The sequence below is a fragment of the Trematomus bernacchii genome, unplaced genomic scaffold (assembly GCF_902827165.1).
Source record: "Trematomus bernacchii unplaced genomic scaffold, fTreBer1.1, whole genome shotgun sequence".
NCBI lineage: Eukaryota > Metazoa > Chordata > Actinopteri > Perciformes > Nototheniidae > Trematomus > Trematomus bernacchii.
In genome coordinates, this window is record NW_022987973.1 from 8,545,712 (window position 1) to 8,560,627 (window position 14,916).

A 14,916-nucleotide genomic window follows, 5' to 3' on the forward strand; every position below is an offset into this window, starting at 1 on the left:
CAAGGGTGCTTCAAACAGAGGTTGTGTTTGATAGTTTGAGCTGTTTGTAAGTTAACATCACGCACAAGTTCCTAGTACAACAGCTGTACTCACACTCACATCAGTTGTAGCTTGTATTTGTTTCACACCCTCCTGTCGGGATGCTGAAATATTGAGTCACATTGTACATGGCAGACACAGAACACATACATGAGGTGTAACACATTAGCTGGAGATACAGGCGTGGACAACAGCTCATTGACAAATCAAAACTTGATTTTTAACAAACTATTAGGTAATCCGAAATAACACACATAAACATGAAAACTCAAAATTAAATAAAAGTATTATAACTTTAGATGAGATGATACAGATCTTTGGGCTGATAAGTGATTGTTAGGGAACAGTTATTGCTTTGTCATTTTAATATTTCCACATTTAATAGATGAGAATTCAGAAAAGTACAAATGAACTAATATAAATGTATTCAGACCACACGATTTATTGGTGCTAATACAGGATTTGTTACATTTTCAAACAAGGTCCAAGTCCCGAGATGACAATAGTTGAATTAGTTTACTTGAATAAGCAGTTGTGTTGAACCAACATCTGATATGTTGACACGCTGTTGCATATGAGATATTGCTTGAAAGACAATTAAAATAAGTTGATAGAAAAGGAAAAAACATAAACACAAGAAAAGCACATTACACAATTAATATATATAGATACAGTGGATATAGATAGAATATATAACAACGTGGCATGTTGGACAGTGTTTCCTCCTGTTGTGCGTACAGTATATGTCGTCACTCTGCCATATAATAAGTACTTAGCAGATATTGCTAGGATCAAGCAACCAAAACATTTCATCAGGAATGCTAACGGAAAATGAAGAGGAAAAAGAGGTTTGGTACAAACGACTTCAGGGGATTGATATTAAGCAGGATAAGATTTACTCTCAAACAAAACTGAGGTTTTATCAGACAAGGATGCAAATGAGCGTCCTGGGTGGCAATATGACCAACTGTCTATTTACATGTTAACCTAATACTTTCACAGAGTGCTGACATACACAAGTATTGCTCAAGGGAGTCTTGAAAGCTACACGTAATACATTGCATGCTCCTGTGATACTGTTTTTTTCTTTTACTATTCAGTACACAGTGCATCATTCTTGGTGCATAGTTAGTTAATTCGTATTGCAAACTGGGAGTATTAGTTTGGTCTCAATTAGGAAGATGCAGTGCTGCTAATTCAACATATCAGCTGAAATATGTCATAGATGAAAGAAAAAGCTGATGTGAGGTGAATAGTCAACAGAGATGCAGTGTCTAGAAGATGTATTGTGTTACTGTCCATTGAATGGCTGTGACATTAGATAAGGGTTGATGTTAAGATGATGCATTAAGTAGTGAGGAATATATTATCAACACAGGACTGCAAATATAATGATTCCTGTTTTTTGTTAGTACCTTTTTATATCCTCAGGTCTAAATAATAGCAAATCATATTTCCGTTCATATTCATGATTTCTGTGTATCTTTACCATTTTGGATTAAGCTGGCAAACAGAAAGTGCTAATGCTCTTTGCAACAAAGCTGTGGAGTCAGTGGGGACCCCAGGGTCAGATGATATAGTCTATCTCTGAGTACAGACTGTCTGTCAGGTCCTCTTCACTCGAGTCCTCTCCTTTTAGGCACATGGACCCTCGCCTGTCGAAAAGCAGAGCACCTCAGTGTAGTATTGGGGATAAAGACATTTAGTAAAATGCATATAAAGCTTCAAAGGAATACCGTTTTGAAATGGAGTCATTACACCGTGTGTCCTTTAGTTATTGAAGAAAACATTTATTTATAGTGCCTCCGCCGTGAATAAAGAATCCAAAAAGGGAGAAAACACTCTTTACTAACTGATGTACAAGCAGGCTGTCTTTAATAACAACAAAACTATATCAAAACTAAAACTTGTGCAATATAATCTCATAAAGTCTAATTTATTCAGTTGTATAATCACTACTTCCAAAACATAAGCTTTTTCACTAAACCTTACTATGTCATACACTTAAAAAGTCACGTTGGAGCAGGTGTGCTGTATGTTTTGAAAGTAGTGAACATATGATGATATAAATCAAACTTGGATTGTGCAACACACGTTGTGGAAGTTTGTAAAAGGATGTTTGATGTAGTTTTGCTGTTGTTGAACGCTGCCCCCATTTACTTTAATTCATACAATACTTTTTTTCCGTTTTTGGATGTGTTATTCACCTTGGAGGCATGGGACAAAAATACAGTTCAAGGTAACACTGGGTGCGTAATTATAAACAAATGATAACTCAGAGGGTGAAAGATTCCTTTAATATCATTTTGTAATGATTTTATGAGAATAGATTACTCAAAAACAATGATATGCTATTATATGTACTTCACTCACCCCAGATGCTGGCAGTGGAGATTTCCTGCACAGGGGCAATGTTTCCTGGGTCCATCGTCCTGGACGTCCCAGGACAGCAGCTCCAGCAGGTGGTTGGAGGCTCCAAAGCAGCGCTCACGCTCAATGGGCTTGGTCGAGCAGACAGGGAAGAGCAGCGCTGAACACAAGGACAACACACAGATACATGTTGCGAGAGAATGCAGAGAATAGTTTAGCAGCATACAGTGAACAGTGTGCTGAACTGTACCTTTGTGGAAAAGACAGCAGAGGTCCGGGCTGCAGTCGGTCTGATGTTCACAAGTGCTGCCCGCCTCTCCTTTTGTTGCATTCACAGTGCACTGACCCCATACACACAGCTGGTCCCCACAGCACTCCTTATCCTTAGTGCAGGACTGAGAGAAAAGAGAGAAAATTGTTTAAAAAAGCAGAAAGGTCAAAAGCACTCTTCTGACAAAAAGTTATGAAAACCTTAATCAAATTGCTATTTCATGGTGTCATTAATAAATAGGCAATGCGTGAGCACACACATCTTATTCAGGGTGTAACCTTTAGTTAATGAGATGAATGAAAATACCTTAAAAAAAAAGCAAAAAAACTCACAGGTGCCAAATGCAAAGTTTTACCACTAGATGGCTCTATATGATGTAGAGACGCAAGGAAATGGACACAAGGAAAAATAAGAAAAAGAAAACATTGATGTACAGACAACATGACAGGAAAATAAAATAACAATTTATAACCGCTAACTGCAGCTGCACCGTACCGCATGCATCAGGGCTATCTTTTTTTTAATAAAGGATTGAAATACAAGTCTTGGATACGCCGTGGGCAGCTGCATTTGGTGTATAGAAAACATTTTTCTCTGCAATAATAATTTCAGTCAATCAATGTTTTTAATTTTCCTAACCTTGCATTTACACAGGGATTACCTATACAGTCTATGATATCAGCAAACAGCCAAGATGTTAGTAGGTTAATCAAATGATCTTTGTGACACAGGTGTCTTAAAAGTCACAAAGATTAGCTCATGGCATGCATTTAAAAAGGCTGAAACTCACCCTGTGAATGACAATAATTATCCCTAGCGTGAGGTCTGCTAATTCTTTGAATTAAATATACATGGGTCACCTGGTCTTTGATAGCAGTAAGATAAGAACGTGTTCCTACACAACCTTTATGAATTGTTAATTTGGGGATACGGGCAACAGTGTTCTGGTTATTTCAATGCAGAGTTTTCCAGTGCAGCATATTTGACGAGACACAGATCCTGTCCTCTATGTATTTATTATCAATGTACACTGTATCGGTGTTTGGCAGACTGCCAGCATCTTCATCTCTTTGCACTGCTTCTCTCTGCTACACAGTTCATCCAATGAAGACACTACAGAATAAGCAGCAGTAGGGTAGTCTTAAATAAAACCAATGGCTGACTCTCTAGAGAGAAGACTTTCATTACTGATATTATTTTAGTTGTAGACGTCCTTTGAGAGGGACAGCAGCGGGTAAAGAAGAGCTCATATTTAACCTTGACACATGATGTTCTTTCATGTGCACCTCATAGGACAGAGTGTTCACAAACAACACACTCCGGTTACACTTGTGGACACGCTGCAATGCAGTCCGAGTGAAACCCCAGCCTGCTGGAAGGGACTGTGTGTGTGTGTGTGTGTGTGTGTGTGTGTGTGTGTGTGTGTGTGTGTGTGTGTGTGTGTGTGTGTGTGTGTGTGTGTGTGTGTGTGTGTGTGTGTGTGTGTGTGTGTGTGTGTGTGTGTGTGTGTGTGTGTGTGTGTGTGTGTGTTTGAAAGCAACATTTTAGAGAAAATAAATACCAAAATAGTGCAGTCGTCTACATAAATGTAACTAAAGTTCACCTACCATATCGATTGCTTTACAAGGCAGACACTTGGAGTTGTGTGTGTCATGAAGGCAATATCGGTCCTTCCCACAGTCTCCATCAGCACTGCATCCCTAGACACAAGAGAGAGGATTTACTTCTAACTCCAACACATGGAATAAGAAGGTTGTCTATGTTTCCATGAACATGAGTGATTTCCTGATGATCTACTCAAATCAATCAATACTCAAATGATACATTTTATTGTAAAATATGCAAAGCAAATATCCGTCTTAAAATGTCTGCCCACCCATCAGTTTATCATGTGACTCTTTATTGAATATTTAAAGCTGCCTCATATTTCTAAGGAGTTTTATTTTTAACTCTTGAAACTGGGATAGACTAGTGTCCCAAAGTACGTACAGTAGGTAAACAGAATCCAGTTCTTCTGCCATTAAACAAAGTAAAAAAAAATGTAATACAATAAAAATATAGACTTGCAATATGCTAAGGTCATGATCCACATCATTATTATTCTGACAAGGTCATTCAGGTAATAGTTTTTATCTGGTGTGTTAAACAAACTCTAAAAATAAAAATGTAAAAGTTATTAAGATGCAATATGGTAACTTGCATAGGAAGCTTTTCCGTGAAGTGAATTCCCCCAAAAGCCAGTCAGCACTTTGAAAAAAGCACTGCATAATTACAGGAAAACACTGCACATCCTACACACACTTTTTATCAGCTGGGCATTATCCCAAGTAGATGGCTGTTTAATGCTGGCAGACATTAAGACATATTGGTAATTTTTTTACTTAAAGAGATGTGTGTTCTGGTCCATATTATATAATACCATAGGTAAATAGGAAAAACTTACATTATCAATATTGTTCCCCAGGTCACTGAACTGGGCGTCTGTTGTAATGTTGTTCGTCTCCTTTGTGAAGATGGGACATCTGTTAGGTTTCATTCACAAAGGGAAACAAGCACAATCTCACTTTTGTTTACTGTTTTTAAACGTACCCGTTCTACTGAGGTGTGGACGGATTCATTATCAGAAGCAGTTTCGTTGTGATGACTTGGAGGAAGGTTATTGAGATGAGGGCTGGAACTGTCACTCTCGTTGTCCTTCAAGAAGAATTGGAGAGATGATCAGACACAGATTTTAGGTAATATTATGCATTAAGAAGTCACTCCCATATTCTAGCTCCGCCACTGCTGCTGCTTTTTTTTAACTGTCTATTCCTCACTAAAAATAGAAGTGTTTTAGTCATTTTAAAATGATCTCATTATACTAGCCAACAATGTATACAAATAAACAGTTTTGATCTGAAGTGAGCAGTGAAATAATGCCATGTCATGTAAAAACTAGATGCTGACCAACTGTCTGCCTACTTGATGAAACGCATCCTCAGGCTTGTGCTGCAGATCCTCTGGCAGCTGCTCCACTTCCACAAACGTGCTGTCCTGCTCCGTGCCTCCCTGGACCGAATTATCCAGCAAGATGTGACTGATGCCTGAGTTCACTATCTCAGGGAGGATGCCATTGCAGACAGCCGTGAGAGCCAAAACTAGCAGTGCGACTTGCATCCCCATCCTCATCCTCATCACCATGCTGCTGCTGCTGCTGCTGCTGCACTGTGAGGAGGGTGTGGCTGTGATGCTGAGAAACAAACAGCGCCACAGCTGATATCCGTCACGGAGAGGTCATCACCTCATGCATAACGTCTCTTAAACATGTACCAACTCACAATAGCTGAAGCTGGTTTAAACTGGAATATATGAAAAAATCGTTTCTAAATGTAATTAATAAATTAGCCAAAGTGGCTATTTCAGTCAAACATAAACGTGTGTTCTGAAGTTAAAGCACTGTTTCCAACATGTTCAAATGCTGTGAGAATTAAAAAGAAAATTCACCAATCTCCATTGAATTGCGTAGAAAAATGTTTAAGGATAAGAAGGAACAAGAAAGAAAAATTAAAGATCTAAAACGTGGACAAACTAAATCACAATTACCATGGGTTAGTGAGGAAATGTGTTTTCTTACTTTTGGTGAACATTTATGCCCTGTGCAATAATACTATTTTAACCGTGCAACACACTGGTTTTACGTTTTTTAAAACGTTTTTATATATATTGTTTTCATTGTATTGTAATACTATGTATTGAAGTACAACGAACATATTTGACATACTATTTTTTATTTTTTTTTTTATTTAAAATGTTTCAATAACTTACAATCGAAGCCACTGGCGTAGGCCTACTCCAATTTCCCCCGGGGCTCAACCTTTATATATACAGTCTATGGGCTCAACGTATTTCCGAGTCTTAACTAGTCTCCTGTAGTTTCACAGCCTGACCTCAAGATGGCGACATTTGCTTTCATGGTAAAGATATTCAGACCAGGGTCTCTATTTTTTGCCCACTCGTTTTCAGATTTTCAATGCTTTTGTCCATGTGCTGCGTGGACTGTAGTTTCTGCTGACACGCTGTAAAATGTGTAATGTGTTGACAGTGGCCCGGGCACGTAGGCAGCCCAGGCGCAAAAATGAGGAACTACACCTGAAAGGGTATGTATTGTATCAGCAATACATTTCACTCTTTATATTCCCACTTATTTGGCCTGAGTCTAAGATATTTCTTCATACAATTCATAAACATGACATTTCAGTTTAATCTCATGAACAGGCTTTTACAAACATGTTAGTAAGGATTTAATAATCTAGTTTTTATTCAGTTTCTAACATTAAAAAGTCAGTTTAAATTAATACAGTCTATGATTAAACCCCATGAATCCAACCTGTTGTGTAAGTAGTCATTTTGTCCTGCAGGCTATCAGACCTGCGGGTGGTCGGATAAGTATTGAACTATGTGTTTGGCATGAGGAAGTGTGGATCCTCTGGATTAAAGAGAACTCACAGCAGCCCAGTAGCTGCTCTGCATAGCTGGGCTCAGGGATGTGTCCTGAGCCCCGCCCTCTAACACTGGACCCAGCTGCTCCATAGAGCTGCACAGAAACACTGCTGCCTGCTGTCAGGGACTGAGGACCGACACACTGCTCACACACACACTTCAGGACGGCGTGTGACCAAAAACACTGGAAAGAAGGAGAGTTCTAATATATGTGGCAAGTCCTTTTGTTTTACACCTTATTTGTAATGTCTTTCCTAAGTGACTGAGACACCTGACAGCACTTCAGTGTTGTCCTTATTTGAAAATGTTACCTGCGGTTGCAACTCCATCAAGATTTTGGCTATGACCGGCAATGTTGTATTACAAGTTGTCGCTTAAACTGTTTTATCAAAGTAACCCACAGTTTACACCGGTATTACTCTTTGTATCAACTAGGAAGCTAATTACGAGCAAATGCAGTTTGTTCTGAAACGTGGCTTTAAAGCAAGGTATCATTTTTTTGGGGAAGTTTAATGAACACGTGTTAAATCTCGTGTTTTAATATAATCGCGTTGAGGACGCTGTCTGAGAAGAGTTAGGTATCTTCTGGGGTTCTCTCTGTTACGTGATAACACAAAGGTTATCTCCACTTGTGTAACCTGCATTTTTGTCATGCTGATGTTTATGCTATAAATCACATGGGGCATACATCACTGACTTTCAAACATGCCTCCCGGCCAACCCATTCAAGACTGGATTCACAGTTTGTCTGTCAATTCAAAGGAACAGGTACATCCAGATTATTGTAATCCCATGACAATGCTTTTGGTTGTTGTTGTTTTTTTAAATTCCAAGTAAAAGCTGTTCGATCAACAGGCTCATAAACTCTTTTGACTCCACCAGCTTTCACACTGTAAAGCCCTCCTCCTGCATATTAAAGCAAGGTGTGGTGCTGTCGGGTTACTGAATGAAGCTTAAACAGAAACTGCTACTGTTAATGTTTTCTAGTGTGTCTACAGGCAAGGAAACATAGCCACTGTTATTGATCAAATACACAGATTAATTTTTGATAAACACCGGTTTCTTGATGAAGCAGGAAAAAACATGTTGTTTTTTTCCCATTCATTCAGAAAAAAAGCTTGTATATCTCCCACGTTTCCCCATACCGCAGGAACTCAGTCCGGTGTGTGACTCATACATCTTGTAAGATGATACATGATTTGTTCGGCAACATTTTTAAGGAGGGTCAACAGAGTCATACAAACTGAGCTCTACTTCCCATTGCTGTGTGAGCAATCATTTCCTGTCTACTCTAACACTGTCTAGGATACAGCTTACCCTTATATCAGACTGTAAAATCCACATTTTATTGCAGAAAGATTTTGCCAGTGAACATGCTAACATCTAAACATCGTCCTTAACATTTTTATTCTAAACACTGATGGTGCATGTGATTTATGCTCCCGGTGTTCAACAACCTCTTTGCGCAAACAGCAACCACTGTATTCTCTTCTTACCGGAATTCCCCTCCTAGTTTCTTTTTGTAATTCATGTGCTATGTTATAAATATATGGAAAGACAATGTCAACAGTGTATTTCTCAAGAGACAAGTACTCTTTTGGCGATAGTTTATCAACAGTGTTTTTTTGTAGACGTAGCTGCAAGGCTTCTGTTCTGAAGCCCAGTGATTACAGGTTTAACTCTGAATCATGTTCTCCTCCTTCCAACAAACACAGTCACCCTAGAGCGGAGAGAACATACAAACATCTGCAGATCACAAGGCTGTACGAACAAATACAACTAATGTCCTGGACTTCCCTGTAACCACCATGAGATATTGGTGTATCAAACAACTTCAGTTGACATTGACAGTCCATACAAACTTCCACATTTTTTAAACAGACTTTGTTTGTTAGCGGAGTGTTTGAAAAGAGCTCCATGGCATCAGCACCGCTTCAGTAGCTTACAACTACCAATGCCTGTGCCAGCCTTTTATTTTTAGGTTGTAATTAACAGCTTTACTGGAGTTTAACTTAAAAACAGTGTGGAGATAAAAAAAAAGCCATCGAGGCCTAAATTATGATGACAGAAAACCTCAAAATAATACCTCGTCTTTTAGATGCAATCTATTCCATTTAAAGTCTCCTGCAAGATTATCCCACAAGTCTCTGTGCTTACTTCAGTCCTACTGTAAAATTACCATTGCCAATGATTTCAATTCCTCTTTGTCACAAGGAGAACAGAAAAAAAAACTGCTGGCCTGATTTTCATGAAACTTATTGAACCCATCCATTTCAAAATTGGTCCAAATCAGCGGGTGGATACCCAAGTTATTTTTCAACAAATGAAAGGCCTAGTGAGTGAGCGAATCAGTACAATACTTCTGATTCATAAAGATATGTGAGGATGTAATGCTGTGGATGGAAACAAACAATGTAAGTGTTTCACACAGCCCGATAAACAGACTGTGAGTGGAAGCTTGTGCTCATTATTGCCAGGGAGGTGGCAACTTTCTCCTTCCTCTCTGCATTATGTTTCCTTCCTGGTTCCACAGCATTAAAAAACGGACACATGTGTCCAGGAACCAGCAGAGGTGGGGCATGTTGTTCCCTTTTTGCCTGCTAGCCTGTAAACAACTATAGGTCAAACAATATGTAAGCTCTCTTCAAAGCTGCTACATCCCAAGATATGTCATGACATACAACAACTAAACCATAGCACCCCTAGAGATAGAGCCACTGAAGGAGGGACAAGGAGACTTTGCTGTGGTAAAGTCACAGCAGGATATCATTAACCCGTTCCAGCTGGTCAGCGAGGAGCACGCTGAAAAGGGTTTAAACTTATCTGAGTCATGCTTTAAAATCACAGAGGTGGACTTTTACAGAGGCAGCTCTCCTCTGAGCTTTGATCTAGACAGGAAAACAGACTCTCCGCAGGAGAAGTTTGGAAGGGAGGCATCTGAAGGAGAATGCACTCAAATGTAAAATAAGGCTTTGTATCTCTTCCTCAGAGCATCACCATGATGCATCGCTCAACTACCAAAACACTTCTAATGTTACAGCAAGTCCATAGTGTTGTTTTTGTTATTTATTGTTGTGCGAAGCTTTACTCTGTGTTGCTTTCAAGTCCTGCTACAGTTTAACATGAGTGACCTTAGACCGTTTGTCTGCTATTGATTGGGAATTTGAACATTTGTGTTATCATCTTAGATAGTTTTGTTTACAGGGTCGAGCCCTGTTGATAACTTTTCATGTGATGTGCTGTTTTGGCCTGAAACATGACTCTTCATGTCTATTCTGGGCCTGGCTTTACTGATAGTTGGCTTACAGAATCGGCTATTCCTGCCAGGCAGTATTACAGCCGTCTGCACCGTCAACCCCTGTGATATGGACGAATGAGAGACGCCCACTGATCTTTGACCCTCAGTGTCAGTCGGTGTGCAGCTTGTCTTCGCCTTTGTGATTTACATTTGCTACTTTTGGCGGTTAAGAGAATCAAAGTTCACAAGTTTGTCTCTTCTGAAGGGTACGTGAGTCTGTTTTCCTTTGTCTTAGTACATTCGTTGACTGTTAATTCTTATAAAATAAGACATATTAATTGTTACACATGAGAATGTGTAGTTGGGGCTGAATCATTAATCAGACTTTTATGGTCATTGCAATGGACTAGTCCAATATCTGCAGGAGGTGAAATATTTGTCAAAATGCCATACTGAATTTAGTACTGTAGTGCTGCAGAAAGTCCTGATGGACAAATCATATTTTACAGACTGTTCATTTGATAGAGATCCTGGCAAACCACACTTTATATTTCAGAGATATAAAATAATAATGATGCAAAGATTATTAGTCCCTGTAATAACGAGAAAGAATATCACAATTCCAATATCCCTCAAAATGATTATTTTGTTCTCCTTTAGTGTAGTCATGGTCAGATTAATTGTTCTAGTGAATTGTTGTTGTGTCAGCAGCTGGGCAGGCGTCAGTATGGGCTCAGTGTGTCCAGAGAAATCACTCTCTGAAGGAGCCATGTGGTGAACACACCTCGTGGGCAGAAGGCCTGCAGACAGCAGCCTTCACAAGCCTGCTGCTGTTTTGTCTAAACTCACAGGTTTCTCCCCTGAAGTTGACTGACTCTTATCTGTTCTGTCAGTGTTTCTACCTTGCTCGTCGTGACAGATCTTTTGTTTTGGCACCGCTGCCCGAACATGCAGCCAGGTTTCAGAGGGCTGTGATAATACTGTGGTCTCTGGGGCCGGGTGAAGGGCAGAGCCCGCGGCTGAAGTCCATGAGTGCTCTGTTTTCTGAGGCACACTGCCTGCTTATCGAGCCTACAGAGGGTTCCTTCCTGGTTTTCTTCAGTCCAGTCTGTAATTACTGTTGCTGGCTGGCCACACTACAGTATGTGCATTTTCCCAGCACTTCCAATATTTTTCTTGTGTTGTCAGCTTCCCATTGTACTCTGATAGCCTGATGCTATGAGCTCTGCAAAAACAAATGAAGACATTGCGTCATCGGTTCGACCCAGAGTTGAGTGTCTTTACAGTTTTGTCATTGTCGGAGTCACACTGTATGATTTAGAAAGGACTGGCTAATGAAGCCCAGGCAAACACGTGGGCACTTTTGGATTGTTCATGTACTGCACATGTTAATGTGTTAAAGAAAGTATTTCTGGGATATGAATGGAATGGATAGTTATTTATTGATAGAAAATCCAACAAAAACACCAAAACCAACCAAGAATCGATCTTTCTAAAATGGATTACCTGCTGGCCAAAGCCTGTATCTTCATCCCTGCCATGAACCTCCACTATGTAAATAACACCCTGATAATGAGTCACATTAGTGTATAAAAAGATCAAAATAAAATGTGTATGTTTTACAGGAATGTGGTGGGACGTGTGTGTTAAAAGTAGACATGTTTTTATTTTATTATTTAAATGCTCATTTTACCTCCCAGGTGTAACTGGTCATTTTTCACATTTCTATCATTCCCCTTTATTGTACTAGAAACAGATAGCTTGCTTTGTCTCTCTTATTTCTGTACCCTCGGTCACAGATCTATCTTCTGGAAGTACAGACAGTTTTCTCTGTGGGCAATGGGCCAGAGTACAGTAAAGTCATTACATGAATAATGTTAAAATGATACATATCCGAAAAGTATCCGAACACAGAAGTGTGTAGCTTATAACAGCCGTTAATCACTGAATACAATCCTCACTGTTGAAACATAAATTAATCCATACCCTTCACTTACCTAATTAGGTACAGTCATTTAAACTCAATCTGATAATTTTCTAAACAGACAGGAGACTTGAAGAGGAAACCTGCTCACTATTAAACTCTCTGATCCCCTTAAGCATTATATGGTTCGTTTGTGATGTATAGTGTGTGTGCAGTGTGTGTGTGTATTCTTTCCGCTTCGTGTGTCATTAGTTGTATTTTTACAGTCTTTCTGTGGGTTTGTTCTGTCTGCCCACAAGTGACTTTCCATTCTGTCAGACCGAGATGGTGAAGTCATTGGACTCTGTCTGAGACAATGCAGTTTGAGTGTTGAGCGTTGACTTGGCTCTGAAGACAGTAAGTGGTACCTTTTCATTAGTCCTCGCAGACTCGTGCAACACATGGTTCCAATAGTTGTGCTTTTTTAACCACTTTACTTGGACTGAAACGGAAAAGCATAAGTGCCGTCAACATGTCTTTATTTGAACTTTCCACCAATGCTCGAGAGATTATTGAACACCGGCCAAAGTTTAGAATAAAAATGATGTCCACATAAAGTTATTAATAGCTGTTCTTGTGAAAAGACAGCAGTTATGAAAATGTACGTCTGCTTATCTGCACAATATGTTATATTCTGTTAACATCTCTCTACCTCAAACAACATATTTGAACCTCAACTGTCAAAAGTAATGACTCCACAGAGGCTTTATAGAAGATATTATGTAGGCCCCAAACACTCCACATACCACATGCTAGAATACACAGCAATTTTCCCATCACAGTCGGCTGCCATGCATGAAAGATTAAAGCACCTGCATCATATATCGTGCCTGTCTCAGTCATCGCTCCTCACTCATTGACAATCTGAATAAATTCCCCCCAAGAAACGATGGCGGTGGTCCTGTGACTGTCTGGCTGGTGGAGCCAGTGAGGGGCTAGCAGAGTGTTGAGGGCTGCTGATGGAGCAGGGCTATGCACGTGGCAAAGGAATGTCCGCTCTCCGAGTTTGAGGCTGAATGTCGGCTGTGTAAGGCCTCGGGGCTCCACAGTATCTCCCCACAGGTCAGGGGCTTGTAAAGCTACACAGGTGACCAAAAGAGAGACTAAGGGTCACTTGGGTGTATAGTATTTCTACAGGGTGGTTGGTGTTGTTGGAGTCTTTCTCCTAAACAGGATGCAAACACGCAGCCAAGCAGGATATTGTGCAAATGAATATGCTAATTTTAGCATGGGGACAAACACTGTTGCTGTAGGAGCAATATTCAAAACATCCCCACATTCAAATCATAATCAAATATGTTGTGACCCAGTTTTGAAGGATTATCAGAAGTAGCTCCTAACTTAGCCATTGTGTTTGTGTATTGTCCCTGGCTGAAGCTGTCTTTGAGCAGTTTCGGGTCACAGTCGGGATACTACCAGGAGTGGGGTGTGACCGTAATTTGCGGGGGGCTGTTTAGAGTCCTGCATAGCTAATCTGACCTCTCCTCTAACCTTGCCCATCCTGCTCTATGGGACATTAAAATATCAAAGGCAGACGTGTCCCAAAACTCACAGAAGTTGTGGTCTCCACCCCACGCATGCTAAATGCAGAACATTTCCACATTTTACTTTTAATGTAGTGTTTGGGCAAAGATTTTTCTGGCATGGTTTAGCAATTGCTTGATGGTTGATTGGAGTTAAGAAAATACTAAACTGTATTGTGTTTAATTCTGTCAGTTTTTGTAATGGTATATTTCACAAGTAGGCTCATATGTAATCATACCAAAGGCACATTCCTCAGAAGAAGGCGGACTATGAAGCATGCATACACCATCAAAGCTCATTAATCTGTGTTTGTCTGAACTTGCATTACAACTGGTTTCAAAGACCTCTCTCTCTACAGCTGAAAACATTGTCTGGTTTTCAGCTGGAATGTATACCAAAAATACCACAAGACAAATACTTCTCCGGTCTACTCATCCATGGTCAGTGCTGCACACCAGGAATGAAAGGTTTGAATTCCTTGCAGGTTGCAATAATAAGGAAACCACTTTTACCATTGTTGAAGACGTACAGTATAAATGTTTTTGCCAGCTGTGACAATGCACTGGTGTTATTGTTTCCACTTTTTGAGTCTGTGTGTGTGTCTGTGGACAGATTTCCTTTATAGTAATGGCGTTGCAACAGTGCAGGAAGCGGTTCAAAAACGTTCCATCGTTGTCATAGTGATTCAAATATGTGACATTTGAAGATATGGTCTGGGCAAGGAGGTAAACGGCCAATGGACTTTCCCCCAAACTTTACGCACATGGCAGAGTTAGCCTCACGAAACCCAACAGGTGCAGTTCAAATTTAAAATGAAAGCTGACTTTGGAGATGGGTGTGGTCCGAGCAAGAGGGCCAGAAGTAGGGGGCATGGACTCCAATGTATGCTCCTAGTGCAATTTGGCAGATGTAATTCAATCGCAAGATATATATATACTGCTTACTGTACTGTACTTTATAGTTTTGATCATTTGTTTATGGTGACTACCTCTTGTTGGATCTTCACTGATTTGATTCTGTAAAGGGTTATGC

The 14,916-nt window shown here is 39.9% G+C and overlaps 2 protein-coding genes across 7 annotated transcripts in view; one reads left to right on the forward strand and one right to left on the reverse strand.

Annotated features, from left to right (window-relative positions):
* Positions 1-100: 100 nt before the first annotated feature.
* dkk3a (dickkopf WNT signaling pathway inhibitor 3a) lies at positions 101-5,877 on the reverse strand. Of its 2 annotated transcripts, none has more exons than XM_034117087.1 (7): positions 5,642-5,877; positions 5,270-5,374; positions 5,124-5,183; positions 4,288-4,380; positions 2,660-2,804; positions 2,413-2,569; positions 101-1,694 (listed from the first exon to the last, which is right to left on the reverse strand). In XM_034117087.1, the coding sequence occupies exons 1-7, from the start codon at positions 5,858-5,860 to the stop codon at positions 1,607-1,609; spliced, it is 867 nt and encodes a 288-aa protein (XP_033972978.1). In that variant the 5' UTR covers positions 5,861-5,877; the 3' UTR covers positions 101-1,606. The 2 variants fall into 2 exon arrangements, with proteins under 2 accessions (XP_033972978.1, XP_033972977.1); XM_034117086.1 differs by having other exon boundaries at positions 5,627-5,863.
* A 1,310-nt stretch (positions 5,878-7,187) lies between these two features.
* Positions 7,188-14,916, forward strand: part of mical2a (microtubule associated monooxygenase, calponin and LIM domain containing 2a) — a 32,148-nt gene continuing 24,419 nt past the window's right edge. For 3 of the 5 annotated variants that reach the window (XM_034117090.1, XM_034117091.1, XM_034117088.1), the window contains exon 1: positions 7,188-7,373. The gene's annotated coding sequence lies outside the window, so the exon portion shown is untranslated. Of the gene's footprint in view, positions 7,374-10,576; positions 10,664-14,916 lie in introns of those variants that run through there. The other 2 variants (XM_034117092.1, XM_034117089.1) reach the window with 2 other exon arrangements.